Source organism: Macaca thibetana, chromosome 9 (genome assembly GCF_024542745.1).
Source record: "Macaca thibetana thibetana isolate TM-01 chromosome 9, ASM2454274v1, whole genome shotgun sequence".
In the NCBI taxonomy this organism is placed as follows: Eukaryota; Metazoa; Chordata; class Mammalia; order Primates; family Cercopithecidae; genus Macaca; species Macaca thibetana.
Window position 1 is genome coordinate 121,837,034 of NC_065586.1, and position 21,555 is coordinate 121,858,588.

At 49.3% G+C, this 21,555-nt stretch overlaps 1 protein-coding gene across 11 annotated transcripts in view; it reads right to left on the minus strand.

Annotated features, from left to right (window-relative positions):
- Positions 1 to 2,626: 2,626 nt before the first annotated feature.
- Positions 2,627 to 21,555, minus strand: part of UROS (uroporphyrinogen III synthase) — a 47,388-nt gene continuing 28,459 nt past the window's right edge. Inside the window, exons 7-11 of one of the 11 annotated variants that reach the window (XM_050803786.1) lie at positions 20,549 to 20,629; positions 18,306 to 18,391; positions 17,057 to 17,155; positions 5,378 to 5,602; positions 2,627 to 2,725 (exon numbers count right to left, since the gene is read on the minus strand). In XM_050803786.1, the coding sequence (XP_050659743.1) occupies positions 5,381 to 5,602; positions 17,057 to 17,155; positions 18,306 to 18,391; positions 20,549 to 20,629 (488 nt within the window). In that variant the 3' untranslated portion in view covers positions 2,627 to 2,725; positions 5,378 to 5,380. Of the gene's footprint in view, positions 2,726 to 3,348; positions 5,603 to 10,927; positions 11,344 to 13,653; positions 14,201 to 16,191; positions 16,540 to 17,056; positions 17,156 to 18,305; positions 18,392 to 20,548; positions 20,630 to 21,555 lie in introns of those variants that run through there. The other 10 variants (XM_050803785.1, XM_050803790.1, XR_007728725.1 and 7 more) reach the window with 10 other exon arrangements.

The following is a 21,555-nucleotide window of genomic DNA, read 5'->3' on the forward strand; positions in this document are numbered from 1 at the left end:
TCCAGTAGAGACTACGGCTTGCCCTTCTCTCTCCGGTGAAGGCTGCACAGGTCAAGGAGCAGGATGGGTGTTCCCGTCCCTGATGGCCGCCTCCACTCAGGGAAGCGCCCTGCTCCTGTGAGCCTCATGACAGTTTTCTGGGTCACCTCCAGCCTTCCTAGTGGCTGTTCTCTCCCCAAGATGCCTTCGTCCCTTTTCTTGCAGAGTTCTCCTATATTCCAGGTCCTTCCGTTGTCCTGAGTGACCCTGGCATCCCTGTGAATGACTGGTGCGTTGCTTTGACCTACCCCCCCATGACTGTGATCTGAAGATTCTCACCTCCACTCCACTCGAGTCACCCATGGCCTGGCCTGGCCCAGCCCTGGCACCCCCTGGACTGCTGCACCTCTGATCCTACAGGCATAGGCAGCCCTTGAAGCCCACCGCTGGCTCTCCTTGTAGCTTCTCACCCTCTTGTCCCTACCACATGGTCCTCTGAGTCCCAACTGCACCGAGGGTCCTGAGGGTCCTTCTGCCTCACCCACCTATCTTGGATCCTTGGTTTTTACTCTGTCCAGCTCAGATCCCAAAGATGCCGACCAAGCCCTTGCCTGAGAGCCTCCCACCACCCCTGCACTGGGGCCGTGCCCTGGGCGGATCTGGCTTTCTGTCTCCTCCATCATGCTGAGCACACATTTGCTCATCTATTTCCTTTAAACTCATGACTACGCCCCTTCTCTGTGGGCTCCTGAGCTGCACAGCAGCCTCCTCATCTCCCACTTCCTTGAGTATTTCCTGTTCCTCCTCTCTTCTTGGTGGGTCACACAGATGCCTGCAGGGGCTGACCCTCAGGGGCAGGAGAAGGGCACGGGAAGGGCAGGGGAAAGGCAGAGTATGGGGAGGCAAAAGTAAGTAGAGGTTCAGGTTTGCTGCAGGAATTTCTACCCCAGTATCCAGAGAGCTTGCAGGAAATGAATTAAAGTTCTTTAGGCACTGTGATTTTGCAGATGAAAACTTAGAATTTTATGTCAAAGGTCTCCAAGAAGAGCAGGTGTGCACAGGCCTGTGTGGGGCTATCCGTTAGTTATTCATTCAGTCATCATGTAGCAAATACTTATTACTGTCCTACAGACAGGGAATACAGAAATGAACATGATGGATTCATTCCCTACTGTATTAGTCAGGGTTCTCTAGAGGGTCAGAACGAATAGGGTAGATACATTAAGTAGTGTTAACTCACACAGTCACAAAGTCCCACAGTAGGCCGTCTGCAAGCTGAGGAGCAAGGAAGCCAGTCTTAGAACTTGGAGTCTGATGTTCAAGGGCAGGAAGCATCCATCATGGGAGAAAGATGGAGGCTGGGAGGCTAAGCCAGTCTAGTCTTTTCACGATTTTCTGCCTGCTTTATATTTTTGGAGCTGATTAGATGGTGCCACCCAGATGAAGGGTGGGTCTGCCTGTCCCAGCCCACTGACCCAAATGTTAATCTCCTTTGGCAACACCCTCACAGACACACCCAGGATCAATACTTTGGATCCTCCAATCCAATCAAGTGGACACTCAGTATTAACCATCACACCTACCCTCATGGAATGTAGATTCTAAGTAGGGAAGACAGACAATAAGCAAAAAAGAAATGAAAAATTCCAATAATGACAGGTGCTAGGAATAGAGTTAGGGAAAGTGAGTGTCTATGGGGAAGAGTGAATATTCAGGTGAGCAGGAAAGACCTCTTGTGCAGATGAAATCTGGGCAACAGCAGAAAGATCAGAGGGACTCAGTCACATGTAACTGGGGGTTTGAGATTCGGGAGTGGCATACATTTTAGGCCAGGAAAGGACAAGTGCACAGGCCCTGAGGCTGGGACCAGCTGGGCAAAGCTACAATAGTAGGGAAGAAAGAACAGCCTGGCTGGACGTGACTGGGAGGAGTGAGCTGGCAGGGGAGGATGGAGAGGAGCAGGTGAAGGTCAGATGCGGAAGGACCCATAGGGCAAATGAGGAGTCTGGGTTCACTGTAAGTTCAGCTGGAACATTTTGAATGGACAATGCCAGGAGTGGCTACTTTTTGAAGAACCTCTGTGCAGTTCTGAGGTTGGTGTAGGCTGTGTCTCCTGGGGTGAAACCCTCTGGCCATCGTCAACTCCTCTGTGTTTTTCTGACTGTGCCACACCCTAGGACACTTTCCTGGGCTCTAGGACACCGGGCTTCCCGGGGAAGGCACAGTCCTGAGCTGTGACCTCGGAGATCCATTCCTCATTGGGCCCACACCCAACGCTGCAGGGGGAAAGGCGGGACCTGGGATGCTGGAAAGGGGTACTCAGGAGGAGCTTGGGCACCCACCACGATCCCTGTTCTGCTTGAAGCCTGGCAGTTCTGTCCATTCCACCAGCTCTGGTCAAAGACGGTGCTTCTGAAAGTCAAATCTGAAAACTTGCATGACAGCTCTCCCCAGTGGGGGTAAGATGATTCCCCTTAGGGATTACTGTGGCTTAAATGTTCATGTCCCCTCCACAATTCATGTTGAAACTTAATCCCAGTGCAACTGTATTAAGAGGTGGGGCCTTGAGGAGGTGATTGAATCATAAGGCTCTACCCTCCTGCCCTTAGAAGCCAGGCTTCAGAGTGCGTTCAGCCCTTTGCCCTTCTGCCATATGAGGACGCAGTGTTCAAGGCACCATCTGGCAACAGAAACCGGGCCCTTGTCAGACACCAAGTCTTGCTCTTGGACTTCCCAGCCTCCAGAACTGTGAAAAAAATTGTTTATTATTTATAAATGACCCAGTCTCAGGTATTTTGGTATAGCATCACAAATGGACTAAGACAGGGATCATAGGCTTGAGGGCTTCATTACTGAAGGGTCTTGTTCCCTAAAGTTATTATTCTTTAAGAAACTTTATGGTGTGGTGACCTCATGCAGCTTGGGTGCTTGACTTGGGGAAGTATGTTCACCATGTGGACGTTTGCTCTTCTTTCGGAGGATTCTTCTCTCCCATTATTACTAAGCTTTGGAATGTACTGGCTGCTCAAGGCTGAGAATGTTTGATTAAACAAATTGCTCATTCCAGGTTAACTGGATTTCAAGGAAATCAATTGGATTTAGGAGGGAAAACGTCAGAGGAAGACACGTGACCTACAAGAAAGACAACATGAGGGACAGGGGCTCCTGCACAAACTGGTTCCTGCTCTGTGCAGGCCACTTCCCATTTCTGAGACTGGGCAAGGGTTTGGCTTGGAGCTTTTAGAATCTCTTTTAAGCCATGAGATGCATAACCTAATTGTCAGTGGAATAATTGAAATTTTTTTCCTCTAAAACATTCATCATTTATAAAATGGCTTTTTTTTTTTCTTTTTTGAGATAGGGTCTCACTTTGTTACCCAGGCTGAAGTGCAGTGGCACAGCCACAGCTCAACTGCAGCTGTGACCTCTCTGGCTCAAGTGATCTTCCCACCTCAGCCTCCTGCAAGTAGCTGGGACTACAGGTGTGAGCCACCATGCCCAGCTAATGTTTGTATGTTTTTGTGGGATGGTTGCCACGTTGTCCAGGCTCGTCTTGAACTCCTGGACTCAAGCAATCTGCCCACCTCAGCCTCCCCAAGTGTTGGGATTACAGGCACGAGCCACTGCACCCAGCCTGGATTTGCATATTCTTAGTACAGTTGGACAATAATATTTGGAAACAGTCGTTCCCACAGGAGATCTTTGAGCCTTATGTTCAGCAAGGGGTCAGTTCTGACTCTGAAAGTGAGCAGAGCTTGGGGGCCCAGGTTCTGGGAAGTGATGCCATCGGCACCAGGGCAGGCCTGTTGTCGTTTCCAGCTGCATAGTGCACCTGTGAGAGGGACGGACTCTTCCCAGTGTCTGTCCTGATTCCCTTCTGTCCAGACTGTGTTTTGGTCCCTTTTCATCCACAAATAAACCCTTTTCCCCATCTCTGGGCTGTGTAGGACCCTCGGCCTCCCTCGGGAGATCTCCTTGTGTTTTATACACACGAGGGTCTGCGTTTGGGGCTTGTTCCTCCCCACAAAGGATGCACGTGGAGGCTGCTCAGCAGTTGCAGGAGGGAGGCCCCCTTTACTACCCGCCTGCACTTCTCTGCCAAGGCACACCCAGGCCTCCTGGCCTCCGGATGAGAATGATGCTCTTTGTTGCTGGTGATATCCCTCAGAAAGCTTCCAACTGGTTCTGCTCTGAGAGTGGGGCCCTCTGATGAGGAGATGCCCTCAGTCTGCTGGTCAAACCCAGCTCTTCTCAGGGCAGCTGCCAGGGCAACAGCAACGACACCAGCGGAGAAGCTGAAATTTCCCAAGCACGATGGTAAATTCTGTACGTCAGTGTGACTGGGCCAAGGGACAGCCACAGACCTGGTAAAACACTGTTCCTGGGTGTGTCTGTGAGGGTGTTCCGCGAGAGATGAGCATTTAAATCAGTAAGGAAGAGCCACCCTCACCAGCGGGCAGGTGTCATCCAGTCCACTGAGGGCTCGAGGAGAATGAAAAGGCCGAGCAAGGGTAAATCCTCCTACTTTCTGAGCTGGGACATTCATCTTCTCTGCCCCTTGAATCCTGTCCATCCAGGTTCCCGGGCCCTCAGACCCCGGGACTTACAGAAGCGGTGCCTTCTCCCCAGGCCTTCTTCAGACGCAGACTGGGAATCATGCCACCAGCTCCCTGGCTCTCAGCCTCCAGGCTCAGGCTGAACTGCAAGCACCGGCTTTCCTGGGTCTCCAGCTTGCAGCCCACAGATGCTGGCCTCCTCGGCCTCCAGAATTATGTGAGCCAATTCCCCTAAGTGCCCTCAGTCTCTCTGTCTCTCTCTCTCTCTCTCTATCTATCGTACTGGTTCCGTTTCTCTGGAGAACCGTAAAACACCGAGAGAGAGAACCCCAGAAGCAGACCAGACTCAGAGGGAGGAGGAAGCGGTCTGGCCTGGCTCAGAGATGGGATCTGGCTGGTTACGTGGGACTCCTTTCCGCCCCTGGAAATGCAATTTTTACAGGACTTGGGGGTGTTTGGGTGAGAGGTGAGGAAAAAGTTACCAACTCCCCAGGTCCAGAAATTGAGTGACACGATGAACACTGAGTAAAGTAACTCAGTAACTCAGCTTGGTGACAGGCCCCGTGGGTATGAATCATGCAGAATTTTCCACGCAGAATACAGCCCCTGTCGCCGAGGTTACATGGCAAAGCTCAACCCACTGCTGCTGGACCCATCTGCTGGCCTCTCTCCCATCTGCACCACGTGGCCCCTGGCTCCCATCACCCCCCATACTCCTGAAAAGCTGCTACACATGCGCCGCCCCTGAGGGACACCCATCAGGCTGAGAACAAGCAGCAGCTGCTTCCATAAGCGCACTGTGCCTGGGTCTCTTTGCGGGTTGGGGAGGGGGCACGGCTTACATGTCAGAGGGTCCGGAGGCTTCGAGGTGGACATGGTACCCTGGAGAAGGGTGTAGGAAGGAACCATCTCAGGCCCAGGCCCAATTCCTGTCCTGCCGCCAAAAGCAGGTTGACGCTGAGGCGTCTCTGCCCTGTCCTCGGAGCCTCAGTCTCCCATCCGTTAAGAGAGTTTGAGCTGCTGCCTCCAGATGTGTTCACCACTGAGGAAAGTGCTGCTGCAGCCTGCTGGAGGTAGAGTCAATAGCTTAATGCCGGTGATTAACAAACAACGTGTAACATGTTCTGAGAAATAAATAATATTGCTCATGATTTGCTGCTGGGGCTGAGATGAGAAGTTTATCTGGGAAAAGCATTGCTGACGGCAAAGGCGGGATTCTGATCATTATCCTCCACACCTATGAGTCCTAGGCCTCTGCTAGGGGCTCAGGGGGCAGAGACAAGCACAGGTCCAGCTCTCAGGGGCCCACAAATGCCCTGAGAAGAACAAGGTCTCAGAATGTCAGAGAAGTGGAGTGGCCACGGTTTGGAGCTGCGCACACACGTGGGCTGTGGGCAGTCAAGCCAGGCTGAGAAGGGGGCTTAGAGGCCATGCTGAGGAACACGACCCCCATCCTGCAGCCCTGGGGGGCGCCCTGCCAAGGTGAGGTGGAGTCCAGTGTTCCCGTGGGAACACCCCCTCATCTAACTCTCCTTCAGCCCTTGGTCAGCAAAGTTCGAACCTGCCTCCACCTCACTTAACCTTGTGTATGGCATTAAATTCCTCCAAGTCCAGTTTTTCTTATCTCTAGGATGGAGGTAGTAGGACCCACCTGATAGGGCTATTTTGAGGATTAAATGAGATGTTGAAGAGAAATGTTTAAGTCTCTCTTAATTCAGAGCGTTAAGTTGAGCCTGAAGCTGCCTCCTTACATGTTTTAAGACCAGCCTAAAGAATTCTCCGTATACGGTGAACTGTAACCTAAATAGTTACAGCTATGGGTACAAGAGTAGGTTACAGCTTGTTCGTAGGATACAGCTTGGGCGCTGTCCTAGGTGTGTAAACAGGCTGTAACCTACTCTTGTACCAATCACTGAATTTCAGCCAATCAAAGGTGGCCAACAGCTCAAACGCTGTTCAAAAGAAGGCAAATGCCAAGCTGTAACCAATCCAGCTGTTTTTGCATCTGACTTCCATTTTCTGTACGTCACTTTCCTTTTTCTGTCCACAAATCTTCAACCACGAGGCAGCGCCGCAGCCTCTCAGCCTTTCTGGTTTAGGGGCTGCCCAATCCGCAAATCATTCTTTGCTCAATCAAACTCTCTCAAATGTAATTTGTCTAAGGTTTTCTTTTAACGAGATAAATATGATAAAAGACATACATTTCTCCCGTAAGGACTGTGCACACCTTCCAATCAGTAGAGTGCTTACCAGTAAGAATGAAAGAAAACTGTCTGAGCAAATGCATTCCTGCAGCTTTTGTAGGTTTTATCAATATTTCATCAAAATTAGAACTCTTCTACTGCTGAAGTCTTTTTGTTGTTTCAGTTGCTTTTCAAACACTTTATATAATTGCACAAGGCATAAATCTATAAATAATATGCAAATATACAGCTTAAATTGAACTTGATAAAAAGATTCAACAGTAAGTTTATGAGGGACTTCTGGTAACCAAATATTTCTTTTTTCTTTTCTTTTTTTTTTTTTTTTTTTTTGAGACTGAGTCTCGCTCTGTCACCCAGGCTGGAGTGCAGTGGTGCCATCTCGGCCTACTGCAACCTCCGCCTCCCGGGTTCAAGCAATTCTCCTGTCTCAGCCTCCTGAATAGCTGGGATTACATACGTGCACCACCATACCTGGCTAACTTTCTGCATTTTTAGTAGAGATGGGGTTTTGCCATGTCAGCCAGGCTGGTCTCGAACTCCTGGGCTCAAGTGATCCACCCGCCTTGGCCTCTCAAAGTGCTGGGATTACAGGCATGCGCCACTGCACCTGGCTGAGACTTTCTTTAAAGAGCATTTTATTCAAACTCGGAAACGGTATATCTTGATGTTTACTCTACCAACTCACTTGATTATTTTACCATTTAGATTTGACTGTAAAAGAAAAATCTCATAGTCATAGTGGCTTAAACAAGATAGAAGTTGATATATCTTTTACACTCAAGAAGTCTAGAGTTGGGATAGTTTGTGTGCCCACAGTGTCATCTTGTTCTAGAAAACTTCCTTTCCCCAACGTCATCTCAGGGCTCAAGATGGCTACTGGAGCTCCAGCTCTTCTATCTGTATTCCAGGAAAAAGGAAGAATGATGTGAAGGGTGTGCATCTCACTACATCCCCTTGGCTACAGCTTAATCACTGCCTGCCTGTGAAGGAAGCTGGGAAATGTAGTTCTTATTCCAAATGGCCACATACTTTGCTGAACATCAAGGATTCTTGTTCCAGAGTAATGAATATTGAGACTACCTCAGACTCTATCCCTGTCATCTACTTTCTTAGAATTTTTAGTAAAATGATTCCTGCTAGTTTATTTTCTGAAGACTTGTATAAAACACAATGTTTTTATTTTGTTACGTTCTATTCACAGGGAAGTTGTACTAACGCTTAACTCATTAAGAGAGTGACCACATGTAACTCAAGAGTTAAAGCACAAAAAACTTAGAAGAGTGTCTGAGAACATGTCCCACCAATGAGCTGTGGCTGGAAGGTCCAGAGGAAACATCTTCAGTTCTTACCACTAGCCCACCTGAGCCTGGGGGGCCAGCTGCACTCTAGTTTGGCTCTCAAATTCCTGTGTGATCCTTTATTCCTTCCCTGCACAAACTTCTTCAGCAACTCTCCTGAGTCCAGGAGCTGGAGGGGAAGGCACGTGAGAGCAGATGCGAACAGGGAATGCAGGTCACACAACTGTGGCAAAACCCTGTGCAGCACATCTGTTGAGTGTGTTCTCCCACCCCACCCTTCTGTCCCTTCTGATCCCCAGGAGGGACACAAGGAAGCTGGCCACCCAGCCTGCTGGGGCATTACTCTGTCTGGAGCTGGCAGGGCTGGGGGTGTGACTCACTCACTGTCCTGGGTGGCCCTATTTGCCGCTCATGGTATCGTGTGAGACTCTGGCTTCGACCCGGCTTCCCACATTGACTCTGGGAAGGCACCTAGAACATCTACAAACTCAAAGCTGAACTTCCCTCAGCACATCAGGAACAGCTGGATCTGTTAAAATGTGGGAATGAAGTTTGGGAACAGATTTCCAAGGCCTTTCTATAGGGCTCTACATTTGCACATGAACCTCTTTTTTTTTTAGACAGAGTTTTGCTCTTGTTTCCCAGGCTGGAGTGCAGTGGCATGATCTCGGCTCACTGCAACCTCTGCCTCCTGAGTAGCTGGGATTATAGGCACCCTCCACCACATCCGGCTAATTTTATATTTTTAGTAGAGATGGGGTTTCACCATGTTGGTCAGGCTGGTCTTAAACTCCTGATCCGCCCGCCTCGGCCTCCCAAAGTGCTGGGATTACAGGTGTGAGCCACCGTGCCCGGCCACATGAACCTCTTCTAAGTAAATACTGACTTCCCAGCCCCTCAGATTCCTGGGAGATCAGACGGTCTGTTTAATGCTGCAGTTGTATCTTTGAAGGAAAGCCTTATGCCAGCTTCTGTTCACTCCCATCTAGCCATTGAGCCATAGAATGATTAACATAATTATTGTCCTTAACAGAAACTGTAGTTCTGTGGGAGGGTGAGCAGAAGTGACGTGTGACATCCCTGGGCTTCACTTTCTTGAGCTGGGTAATTACAGACCTTACCTTCTGTCCCACCAATATCTTCAGAACCAGGGTTTCTCCACAGTCCCTTTCAAACTAGTTTTTGCCTACTCAGCCCTCATGTTCTAAGGCATCTCCAGCCCAACTGCCAAAGAAAGCCCAGGCTCCCAACTCACGCAATGGTCGAGGACACTGCACCTGCTGCTTTGCTCATCTCCCGCTGGTGCACGAGATCCCTGCCTTCCTAATCCCAAACAGAACCATCTTTAACCATACCCTGGCCCACTCCATCTGAAACAAGGCTTCGCCAGAACTGCTGATAGCCTTACATCCTCTTCAAAAGGTGGCTTCGGGTTGTGTGGGGATGAAAGGACACACGTATGGTGTTTACTAGCATGCAGACATTTAGTGAACCTTTGTCCCTGATTCTGTCCCCCACCCCCTAAGGCTGTGAAAAGGATCCTATTTCCCCTGCCCTGCAACAGGGTGTTGTTCCCCCTCCAACAACATGTGCTTCCAAAGCCCACACATCCCTCCCGCTCTTGTCTGCCTACAGCTTGGACTTCTCTTTCCTCACTTACGGGCTTGTCTTGCTTCTCCAGCCTCTTCACCACACATGAGGGCATTCCTGATTGCACTCCAGCTATGGGGGACCCCATTCCTGTAATCCAGCGGTTTCCAAACACGGGTGCACACTGGAGGCAGCTGGAGAGTGTCTCATACCTCCTGCTGCTTGGGCTTTATTCTAGAAACCAATTCAGGGGAATCTCTGGGGGGTGGGGCCTGAGCAATTTCATTTTAGAAGCACATCACGTGGTTCTAACGTACAGTCAGGTTCTTAGTTCATGGGCTAATCTATTTCACTTTGGTACTAAGGTGAAAAATGTGTATGAAACAGTGCTTGCCCAATTATTTTCCTTAATCTTCTGAGACAAGTGGTCACTTCATGGAACCATCACCACAATCCAGTTTTAGAACAGTTCTCAAAGAATTTCTGTATAATCACATCAAGATTTCGAGAACAATTATCACTGAATTCTAACCTCTCTACTAGCGTGAATCTCATATGAGGTGGCTGATGAATTTCATTAGTCTAGGTCTAAGTGCTTAGGCTCATCCATCCCTTTTAATTTTGTTCTGGTTCTGCCACTCACTAGCTATGTGAGCCTGAGAAATCATTTCCCCCCTTGAGTCTGTTTCCTCACCAGAAAAATGGAATGATAGGAATGTCCACTCCTCAGGGATGTTATGAGGAATGGAGATCAGAGACGTGGAGCCCAAATGCCTTTCAGTCGGATCTTTCAAGGAAACAGAGGCGTGTGGGCAGAGCCTTCCCACCACCAGTCCACATGCTACCAAGAGACAAGTCTGGGTTTCAGTCAACTCAGCCTAAATTCCAGGCTGAGTTGGGAATGAAGTTTGGGAACTTTGGGAATGAAGTGGGAAGGAAATTTGGGAACAGATTTCCAAAGCCTTTCTACAGGGCACTGCATTTGCACATGAACCTCTTCTCAGTACATACTGACCTCTCCAGCCCTCAGATTCCTGGGAGAGCAGATGGTGTCATCGTCTAATGCTGCAGTTGCAACTTTGAGGGAAAGCAAGTCTCTCTATATTTGAACTACAGTTGTCCATAGCTCACAAGCAGGAACTTCACGGTCCTTTTTATAGAATGAATAAACCTACTTCATACAGAGCAAATTTTCTGATTCAGAGCAGGTTTGTGGGTTATCACAGGTAGGCATACCTGTCTCCTCCCTGAACATAGCTTTGCACTTAAAATGGCACATAGTAACCACTCAGTAAGCATGGGCAGCCAGTGTGGTTTATTTTATTTCCTTCCTGCTGGGCACAGGAAGCTCTCACAGAGCTAGAGTTCAAGCTGGCTTCCACAGAGGGTGGTCACGTGCACGTGGGCCTGAGGCCAGCCCCAGGTCAGGTCCTGATCCCCGGTCCTCAGATGCTTCCACTCAGGCTTGAAGCAGGAGTCTGATGGCAGCAGCTCCTGAGAGCCCTTGCCAATGCCCAGCTCCATCCAGAGCCAGCCCAGCCCAGGGAGGCGGCATGGGGCAAGCGACAGGTGGCTGACTCAGCAGCAGCCATGGGGCTGGAGTGCCTTCCTGATGCCAGTGGCCAGGGCTTGTGGCGTGGGGCTCTCTGCAGTGCAGCTTACAGGCAGGCCCTGGGCGGCCAGCGCGCGAGCCGTAGTGGGGCCGATGGCTGCAAACTATAAAGACAGAAGAGAAAACAGGGCTTCAGCACACTAGCAGGGGCTGGGGCAGCAGGCGGCTGGATGTGGGCAGGGGCCGTCAGCCAGCCCTTCGGTTGGACGTTACTGCTCATGTGATGCATTTATATAAATGACAACACTGCCTGATTTGAGCCCAGCTTCTGAGCGCGCAAAATACCTCTGCATCCACGCTCTCATCACCGTCTCTCTGCCACCCTGAGCGACAGCACACTGTTCCCAGGCTCAGGTGAGGGGCAGGGACATGAAGGCCCCAGGCTGGTGCTCACCATCGTGGCTGCATCGGTGCAGTCCTTCCTCAGAAGCTCTAGCTGCAGACAGTTCTGCTTCGAGTGGCGGGGGCCCTATCTGATCAAGGGGAGGAGGGTGTGGCAGGGGCAGTGACTGAATCCCCAGGAAAGCAGACTATCAAGGTCAGGGCTCTGTGGCCACAGGGTTGGGATTTAAATCCCAGCTCCACAGGACAATGACCTTGGCCCATGGCCCGTCCTCTCTGGCCTCCATCTCCTCATCCATAAAAAGAAAAGATAACAGGACTCTTCACTGGGCTGCTGTGGGGATTAAATGAGGTGACAGGTGTGAACCACTTGGCCTGGCCCAGAGATAAGCTCGATGACCATCATAGGCTGCTGCCTATGTTGTCGTGATCCTTCCAAATCAGCCAATCCGGGGCACTGGCCTCATCCACAGGACACCTCTCTCTGAACAAGCACCACAGGCTCGATGGTTCTGTGCAGAGCCTCGCCTGGGATGGGGCACTGCTTCTGTCCCAGCTCTGCCCCTGCTAGCTGTTATTAGTACAAGTCCCTTAGCCTCTCTGTTCCTCACCTATAAAAGGGGCACAGTCACCCTGGCCTCAGAGGGCTAGTGTGGTGGTTAAATGAGAGAAGGTCCTCATCCCCTACTCTCCTCTGCATTGAGACTGTGGACCCCGAAGCTGTTTGGGAGCAGGGGAGCATCCAACAGTGGCAGCCCCTGCCCAGCACTCCGCTTCATCCTCCCTCCCAGCAAGTGAGCAGCAGGCCAGGTGGTAGTGGAGTTAACAAGCCACCTGTACCTCTGCATAACTCGGATGCTGCAGGCCTGAGGCTCCTTCCTCCAGCTGAGTCAGAACGAGGGGAGGGAGGCCACTGTCCTGCACAGGCCCCACTCCCACCCTGCCTACAGTACTGCCCTGCTAAGCACCCATTGCTTAGGAAACTCCCTGAGGAAAAAATAAAGTTGGACCCCTACCTCACACAACACACAAAAATCAATTCAAAACAGATCAAATACCTAAGTTCAGAGCTAAAACTATACAACTCCTAAAAGGAAACATAGGAATAAACCTTCAAAACACTGAATTAAAGCAACACTAAATTAATGGTTTCCTGGATACAACACCCAAAGCACAACTAACAAAAGAAAAAAACCAATAAATTGAACTTTATCAAAATTGAAAACCTTCTGTGCTTCAAAAAAATAAAAAAATAAAAAAATAAAAATAAAAAAAGTAAAAAGACAACTCACAGAATGGGAGAACATTTTTACAAATCATATGTCCGATAAAAAATTTGTATTCAGAGGCCAGGCGCAGTGGTTCACACCTGTAATACAAACACTTTGGCAGGCCAAGGCAGGCGGATCACCTGAGGTCAGGAGTTCCAGACCAGCCTGGCCAACATGGTGAAACCCCATCTCTACTAAAAATACAAAAATTAGCCAGGCGAGGTGGCATGCACCTCTAATCCCAGCTACTCAGGAGGCTGAGGCAGGAGAATCGCTTGAACCCCGGAGGCGGAGGTTGCAGTGAGCTGAGACTGTGTCACTGCACTCCAGCCTGGGCCACAGAGAGACACTGTCTCGCAAAAAAAAAAAAAAAAAAAAAAAATTGTATTCAGAATAAGGAATTCTGGCAATTCAACAATAAAAAGACAAATAACCTGGGTTAAAAGTAGGCAAAGGATTTGAATAGATATTTCTTTAAAGAAGATATAAAAATGACCAACAAACACATAAAAAGATGCTCAACATCATTAGTCATTAGCGAAATCTAAATTAAATACATGCTGAGTAACCGCTTCAGACCCACAAGGATCGCCATAATCAGAGACAGAAAAATAAGGACGTGAAGGATATGGAGAAATTGGAACCCTCATACATTGCTAGTGACAATGCTTTAAAATGGCACAACCACTTTGGAAAATAGCAGTAATTCGACCAAATGTTAAACAAAGTTACCTTAGATCTAGTAAATCTACTCCTGGATATACACCCAAGAGAAATGAAAACTTACGTCCGCACAGAAAATTGTATTTGAATGTTCAGCATTATTTAATAGCCTGAAAGTGGAAAACAATCCAAACGTCCATCAACTAGTGAATGGGTAAATAAAACGGTCCTCAGCATGTACCATTATTTGGCAGTAAAAAGGGATGAAGTACTGGTACCTGCTACAACATGGATGAACCTTGAAAACACTATGCTAGTAAAAAGAGTCAGTTACAAAAGAACACATAGTGTATGATTCTATTAATACGAGATGTCCGGAATAGGTGAATCCGTGGAGATGAAAAGCAGTTGAGTGGTTGCCAAGAAGTGGGAGGAATGAGGGAATGAGGGGTGGCTGCAAATGGGTACCGGGTTTCTCTTTGGGGTGATGATATGTCCTAGAACTAGACAGTGGTGATGGATGCACAAATTTGTGACTATCATAAAAATCATGTTGAAGTTTACATACTGGGCTGGGCATGGTAGCTCACACCTGTAATCCCTATATTTTGGGAGGCCAAGGTGGGAAGATTGCTTGAGGCCAGGAGTTTGAGATCAGCCTGGGCAACATCGTGAGACCCCATCTCTAAAAAAAAAATTTAAAAAAAATTTTTAAGTTTACATATTAAAATTATAAAAAGTAAATTTTATGGTTTGTGAATTACATCTCAATAAAGCTATTTAAAAATTTGAAAAAAAGAAACTCCCTGGGACTGGGAAACAGCAAATGGCAAACATGACTGTAGTCCTAGAGCAGGGTTACCAACAGTTTGGTGAAACGGCAGCTTTTTCACAGGAGCCTTTCACTCCTCTGTGTCAGCGAAGGCTCACACGACGGTGCCCCACAGAGCAGTACAGTCTTCCCCAGGCTAGGCGAGGGGGCCCAGCATCAATGTTCTTTCTCCATCCCTGGCACAAACTGAACGTGAATGCACCAGCCTGGCTGTGGGGGCAGCAGCCACATTCACAGCCTGGCTCTGCCACTGTGGTTAGCGACCACTACGTGTGAAGATACCCACCTCACAGGCTGCAAGGGCATTTTCCTGTACACAGGAAATTCAGTTGCTGCCATTAGTGTGGTGGTGGTGATCATGAATCTGCTTACCTACTGCTTTGGAGTGACATCTCTGTGGCATTTATAGACAAGTGCACCGTCTTCCCAAGTCAATGGTAAGTAGCAAGTTCAGGTCAGAGGTCGCCCCCTCACCCCCTTTGATCTTCTGTGGTGCACCTGCATGTTGTGCAGTGCTGTACAAACAGTGGGTCCTACAGGGACTCCTGGGGAGGGAGGCTACTAGCAAATCTGAGGCCGAGCTGAGACAGAAAAGCCTAACTACCAACTCACGGGCTAGGACTGTGTCCTCTGTGAACCTTGAAAGCACCTCACTATCCAGCGCCAAGTCCCAGTGACGAGGGACGACTCACACCCCACACACAGTGCCTTCGTGGCCCCCAAGCAGTCCAGGGTCACTGTGAGCAAGGCCAGCTCTGTCACTTTCTCCTCCTCAGCAATGGCAGATTTAATGGCAGTTAACTACTGGCAGGCAGGGTAATCAATCACTGTAGGAAGAGGCGAGGGGGCTACTGAGAGCTCTCAGAGCGTCTGGAGGGCTATAGAAACGGGTGTGACAGATGCAGGATAGGCACACGCACTCAGCCCCCAGCTGCCATGGGTGTGGACAATACAGGCAGCAGTCTATTCAGAAAGGCCTGAGTTCTTGGTTCACATGCTGAGTATCCATTTGTGCTTTTAAACATGCTTGCTTTGAAAGAAGATAGAGTATAAATCTTGTGTTCTTCCTCTAGGCAAACACTAAGAAGCCTGGGGAAAACTGTGTTAGGCTTATACCACCAGGCATCTCACAGCATTGTGTGACTCGGGGGTGGGTGGGTGGGGCAGGGGGGACTCCTACAGGTCCAGGATAGAGGCAGCATGACACACAGGGACAAGAACCAGAGCAGGACCAGCACCGTTTTACCCTTCCTGACCTGCAATATGAAGTAAGCGCTCACTGTGGACCAGCTGCCATGCTAAGCACTTTATGGGTCCTATCTCTTTAATCTTTCTTTTTCTTTCCTTCTTTTTTTTTTTTGGGGGCGGCGGGGGCAAGAGGGGGCAGAGATAGAGTTTCACTCTCGTTGCCCAGGCTGGAGTGCAGTGGCGCGATCTCGGCTCACTGCAACTTCAGTCTCCGGGGTTCAAGCAATTCTCCTGTCTCAGCCTCCCAAATAGCTGGGATTATAGGCGCCTGCCACCACGCCTGGCTAATTTCTGTATTTTTAGTAGAGATGGGGTTCTCATCATATTGGTCAGGCTGGTCTGGAACTCCTGACCTCAGGTGACCGCCTGCCTCGGCCTCCCAAAGTGCTGGGATTCCAGGTGGGAGCCACCGCACCTGGCCTCTCTAATCTTTCTAACCACAAGATTCAGATATTGTTTTTCTTCCTCAGTGGCCTGTGTGAGTCCTGGGCCTTTCAGTGACTTAACACACGACTTTGGCAAGTTGTTTAACCTCTCTGGGCCTCAGTGTCCTCACCTGTAATGAGGACCACTGACCTCTTTTTCTGGATACCCACCACTGGACTGGTGTGGGAATTACATCAGTTACTGCCCAGAAGTCCATCAACTGCTCAGCAGCTCCTGAGACCATGGCAAGGCATCACCATGGCTGACAATGTGGAATCAGTCTTCCAAGGTTCAAACTGCAGCTCTTCCTCTCAGCAGCGTGACCTACAGACAGGCCATCTGACGCCTCTGAAAACTGGGAAAGCAGCGCGTGCTCCCCACATGAGATGCACCTGTGAGAAGGCAGGTGAAGCCTTTTGCTCTTCCTGACTGCAGTGAGTGGCAGTTTCTGCCCTTGGGTTCTGGGTCACATCCTGCACCCTCTCCTCAGTCCCTCTGGAGCCAGTTCAAGGGTATTTCTATTACAGACACAAGAGTTGTGGTTATTTGTAGACTCATAATAAATACAGTCCCTAGTAAGTGTGAATGTAAACCCTTTAAAAGACATGAAAACGGTGACTGCTTTTAGAATAGATAATAATGGCAAACATAAGATGGGGGAAAGGAAGGAAAGGATGCTAACACCTGTACCAAGCCCTCAGCTAATTAAGGACTTTACTCAAATTCCCTCATGTAATTCTGAGACTCATCCTAAGCAGGGAAGACCATACATATGTCTATGAAAGCCACAGAGAGACAATTATTCCCATGCTGCAGGTGAGGAAATGGGCTGGGAGAAGAAGGTGAGCAGTCTGTGCAACAGCCCAGCAGGAGGTAGAGCTGCCCTTCCAATTCTAAGGCACCTGCTAGGCCAGGGGTGTCTCATTTGACACTGGAGCCCTAGGATAATCCGTAAAGATTAAAAAAACAAACAAACAAAAACAAAAACCAAAAAAACTAATCTGAAAAAGACCAAAAGCCCATTGAATAACTTACCTTAATTTGATCGATATTGTCACCAGATAACTCCTGAATATGCTTGAGACTGTATGTGAGGCCAGAGGGACTGAAAAATGTGATGCTGGCTGGAACCCCCTGTGGGGAAGAGAAAACAAGATCAGTCCTTGCCATGAGACTGAGGAGAGACAACATTCCTCCAGCTTCGTCGGCATCGAACCCTCAAGCCAGAGGCCGCCCAGGCAGTTTTAGCACAGGCGTGGTTCCTGGTTGATGCTGGCATCTCTGCTCCAGTGAGCAGGATTCTGGTAGGGAACTGTTGGAAAGAGCAGGCTGCCATCAGAAAGGTGGTGCTGCTCCTTGGTCGCTCTGCTGGCCCCCAGGTCTGTGTCTGCCTGGCCAGAGGACATGGGCATCATGGAGCTCATATGCCCAGCAGCCTAGACAATGCCTCTAGCTCCTGTGGTCATATGGCACTGATCACACGAGGCAGTGGTGTGAGGCAGTGCTGGCTCCATCAATGCTCCCTCCCTCGGGAAGTAGAGCAGGCAGATGAGCCTGCCTGGCCTTTCTGCGTTTGGTTTGTTCTATCAGGCCCTCCCAATACCGGGCAAGACATTCAGAAGCCTGCCCTGGGAGAGGAAAGGGAGGTGTTTTACTGCATATAAATGCTGAAGACATCAAGGAACTCAAGCAAGAGCTATCCATCCTCCTGTTGGAGGCCTGAGTCCTCCAACAGTCCCCGTGGACTCCCAAATTCAATCCAGACTCCTTGGTGGCCACTGTCAGCTCTTCCCACTATGGGCCCAGCCTCCCTTTTCAGCCTCTGCCCCTCCAGCTCCACCAGCGCTCCCATATGATGAAAAACAATGATAACATCAAGGCCACTATTTACCTCAGGCTTGCATGTATCTTCGATGCTGTACAAAAAGCTTTTTGTAAATTATCTCCTTTAACCCCTATAAAAACTTAACACTTCCTCAAAGTCACCACATTAACCTCTCCAATCAGGGAGGTTTCATAGACCACCTACCACAAGCACCTCTTATTGAAATCACTGATTTCAAACCAGCTTGCAATAGACATTTCATGAAATAACCACAAAATTGTTTCCATTCCTAATTCTAGAATCCCAGACCAACTATGTGACAGGAAAAGGCATGCAGGTGACAGCTGGAGACAGTGAAAGCACATGTAGAACCAGTATTTGTGAGCTTATGCCCCTCACCCTGTGCTTCCCCACCTGGGCACCCACCCTGCCAGAGCTCTCCCCCGAAACGCCACGTACCTGCTGGGAATAGTAGCTGTTCAGGTTCCCTTGGATTCCTGGGTGTGGAATTGTCTGATACACAGTTACGCTTTCCATGGCAATCCCTGGGCACAGTCAAAAGCAGGAAACACTTTACCACACTGGGCACACAATGGGGCCTCCGCCACCTCACAAAATAGCACCACCCTCCTGGAACCAGCTGCCTGGAAGCTGAGAGGCCAGACTCAGCAGAGAGGCCTTGAACAGCCCTCTGCAGCCTGCTGAATGCTGTGGAGTAGTCCTGTGGAAGAGGGGGCTGAGACGGCAGAAAAAGAACAAAGGCCCAGAAACCAAAGCCTTCATTTGTATCCAGGATGCCTTTTGTTCCCAGGCTTATGTAGGTTTGTCCACACAAGGCCGTCCCTAGTCACTCCATGGATCTCAGGCAGACAGGTTGCATGACACCACCAAGTCGGGGAAGGGCAGCTCTTGGGAGAGGCCTGGAGTCCAGATTCCCGGCTGTACTCCAGCTGTGCCTCTGCATGGTCACGCGCCCCCTCTCTGGGCCTCAGTGTGTCCACTTGGACATGAACTGATTAAGCGGTGGACTTTCCCACATTCCTCCCTGTGCCATTCAGTGACTCTGAACATTCCCAGGGGTTTTCAGGGCTGGTTATGAGGCACCAGGCACTGAAGGGACTTGTGCAATTTCAATCAGATATTGACTTATGAGGGGCAGCCAGATGGTAGGTGAAAGGTAGTGAAAACTCGGGCTTCTGAAAACAAAATGTAAAACTCTCTCAGAAGAAATTATGATAATTTCAGCATAAAACAGCAACCTATTGCCATTTCATATCCCCGAAAACTAAAGAAATAAACTGAAGTATGAAAACTCTGATTTATATATTATTTCTTTAAGGGTAACTGAGACCAAGCTTTCTCTTATTTTATATTGGTACTTTCCTATTCCCGAAAAGCTAATGATTTTGCTGATCTTATTACCTGGTAGCTTTAGAAGACAGATGATATGGGTAGAAGGGATACGATCTGGCCAGGTACGGTGGCTCAGGCCTGTAATCCCAGCACTTTGGAAGGCCGAGGCGGACGGATCACGAAGTCAGGAGATCGAGACCATCCTGGCCAACACGGTGAAACCCCGTCTCTACTAAAAATACAAAAAATTAGCCAGGCGCGGTGGCGGGTGCCTGTAATCCCAGCTACTTGGGAGGCTGAGGCAGGAGAATGGCGTGAACCCAGGAGGCGGAGCTTGCAGTGAGCCGAGATCGCACCACTGCACTCCAGCCTGGGCAACAGGGCAAGACTCCGTCTCAAAAAAAAAAAAAAAAAAAAAAGGGATACGATCTAGCTCCAGCTCCATTTTAATATGGGGGGAAAGTTACAAGGTCTAAGGTCATCCTGGGTTACACTGCTCATGTGGACCGTTAGAGCTTCAAAACCCTGGGAGAGACAGTAACAGTCATAGTTCCATGAAGAGCTTGCCTTTGGAGAACAAGGCGTCAGGCTACATGATCTCTGAACACCTCTGTGAGGTGGGTACTATGGTTATGCACAGATAACCATATTTCACAGTAAGGATAATGATGCACAGAGAAATTACATCACTTACCTTCATTCACATAGCTAATAAACAGCAAGAGGGAGAATTCAAATCTGTTTTTATCTCATCCTAAAGCTGATACTCCAAACCACTGATACACCTTGCTCCCAGACCAACTACGTGACGGCAAAAGGTGCGCAGGTGACAGCCAAGACGTCTGAGTCAAGGATGGTGGCATGCTTCAGAGGCAAGAACTGGTTTCTAGATGCTGACAGTCTTGGGAGCCACAGCAGGTGGAGCTGGAGGGGCAGGTGGGGCTTGTGTGGCTTGGCTGGAGGGTGCTGTGTGCTATTACAAGATCGGCTACATTTGTAGACTTTCTTCTACATGTGGAACCAATTCTGTGGTTTGTGACCTCAGTTATCTGCCCAGGGGCCACCTCCACACCTCGATCTCCTGTCCTCTTGGTGAAGGACTGGAGACACACTGTGTGCTCCTAGCTTGAGCCAAACAAGCTGAGAAGAGCGGATCCAAAGAAAGGGAAGTGCAGACTGCATGTCCACACTTCCCATGAGGATGGTCCCTGTGTCTCTTGGCCTGGCTTATCCAACCCAGCCCGGCTCCCTTGTGTGCTCTCTGCAGGGCCACCCACCACTTCTATCACTGCAAAGGCTACCGGTGGATCCCAAAGTGGTGAGGGATGCGGTCAGAGCATTCTACTCGCCTTTGTCCTTGAGCGCTTTCGGCAGGATTTCTCTTTTGAGGTTTCCACAGGGAAATAGAAGAGGCAGTGCTGAGGACTCCCCTGTGAATAAATAACCAGGCTTTGTGAAAACTCAGGGCCAGTGCCTGTGCACAGGGGAATGGGGAGGGGCAGCTTTGGGGAGGGGAAGCAGCCCCAGGCTCCAGGCCTGGCTGTGCTTCTAGGACTCAGTTTCAGCATCTGTAACAGGAAGAGCACCTGCTACCTTGCTGAACTTGAAGGGCTGTTTGTTATATGGAGATCCTAAGAGGTAATGTGTGCTGAGGTGCTCAGAAAATGAACATCCACGCAAACAAGTTAGCCACATTTTTTTAACTCCCTCTGATCCTGAAGTGACTCCCTAGCCTGCACTCACTATTTAGAAGGCAGGCTTTGCACCTTAACTAAGTCAGGAAGGTAAAGATCAGGCCCGGTGCTGGCTGGCACTGGGGCAAACATTTTCTACCTTTAAAGAGGCTCTGGATGAGCCAGGGCTCATGCTCAGGAGGCAGCAGGTAACCGGCAGCCAGGAGTGGCTCTGCAGTCACCTCCAACAAAGACAAGCTGACTGCCCACTCGGCTTCTAGCCACACCAACAGCCACTAGGCCAAGTGCCAAAAGGCAAATGCACAGGCCTCAGAGAGAGAAGCCTGCTAAGAACAGCCTGCCTCTCCTTTCACCACTACCTCTGCTCCCAGCATCTCCACTCTGGGAAGACTTAGAGCATTTGCAGCCCTTAACTCTTTGCAGAATAGTGAGGACAACATAGGATTTGAACGCCAATTTGCAACAATACTGTTCAAAAAAACTGATGAGTTGTCAAATGCCAGAATCTTCCCCAAATGTGAAAACAATGCATTTTAGTAGAAGGAGCCATTTCTCCCCACATCCGTCCGTAAGATATAAGAAATTCTAATGGGCGTTGTTCATACACATTGCATATTTTCTCACATCCTATGATCTCTCTGATCACATCTTCTCTGGTGACT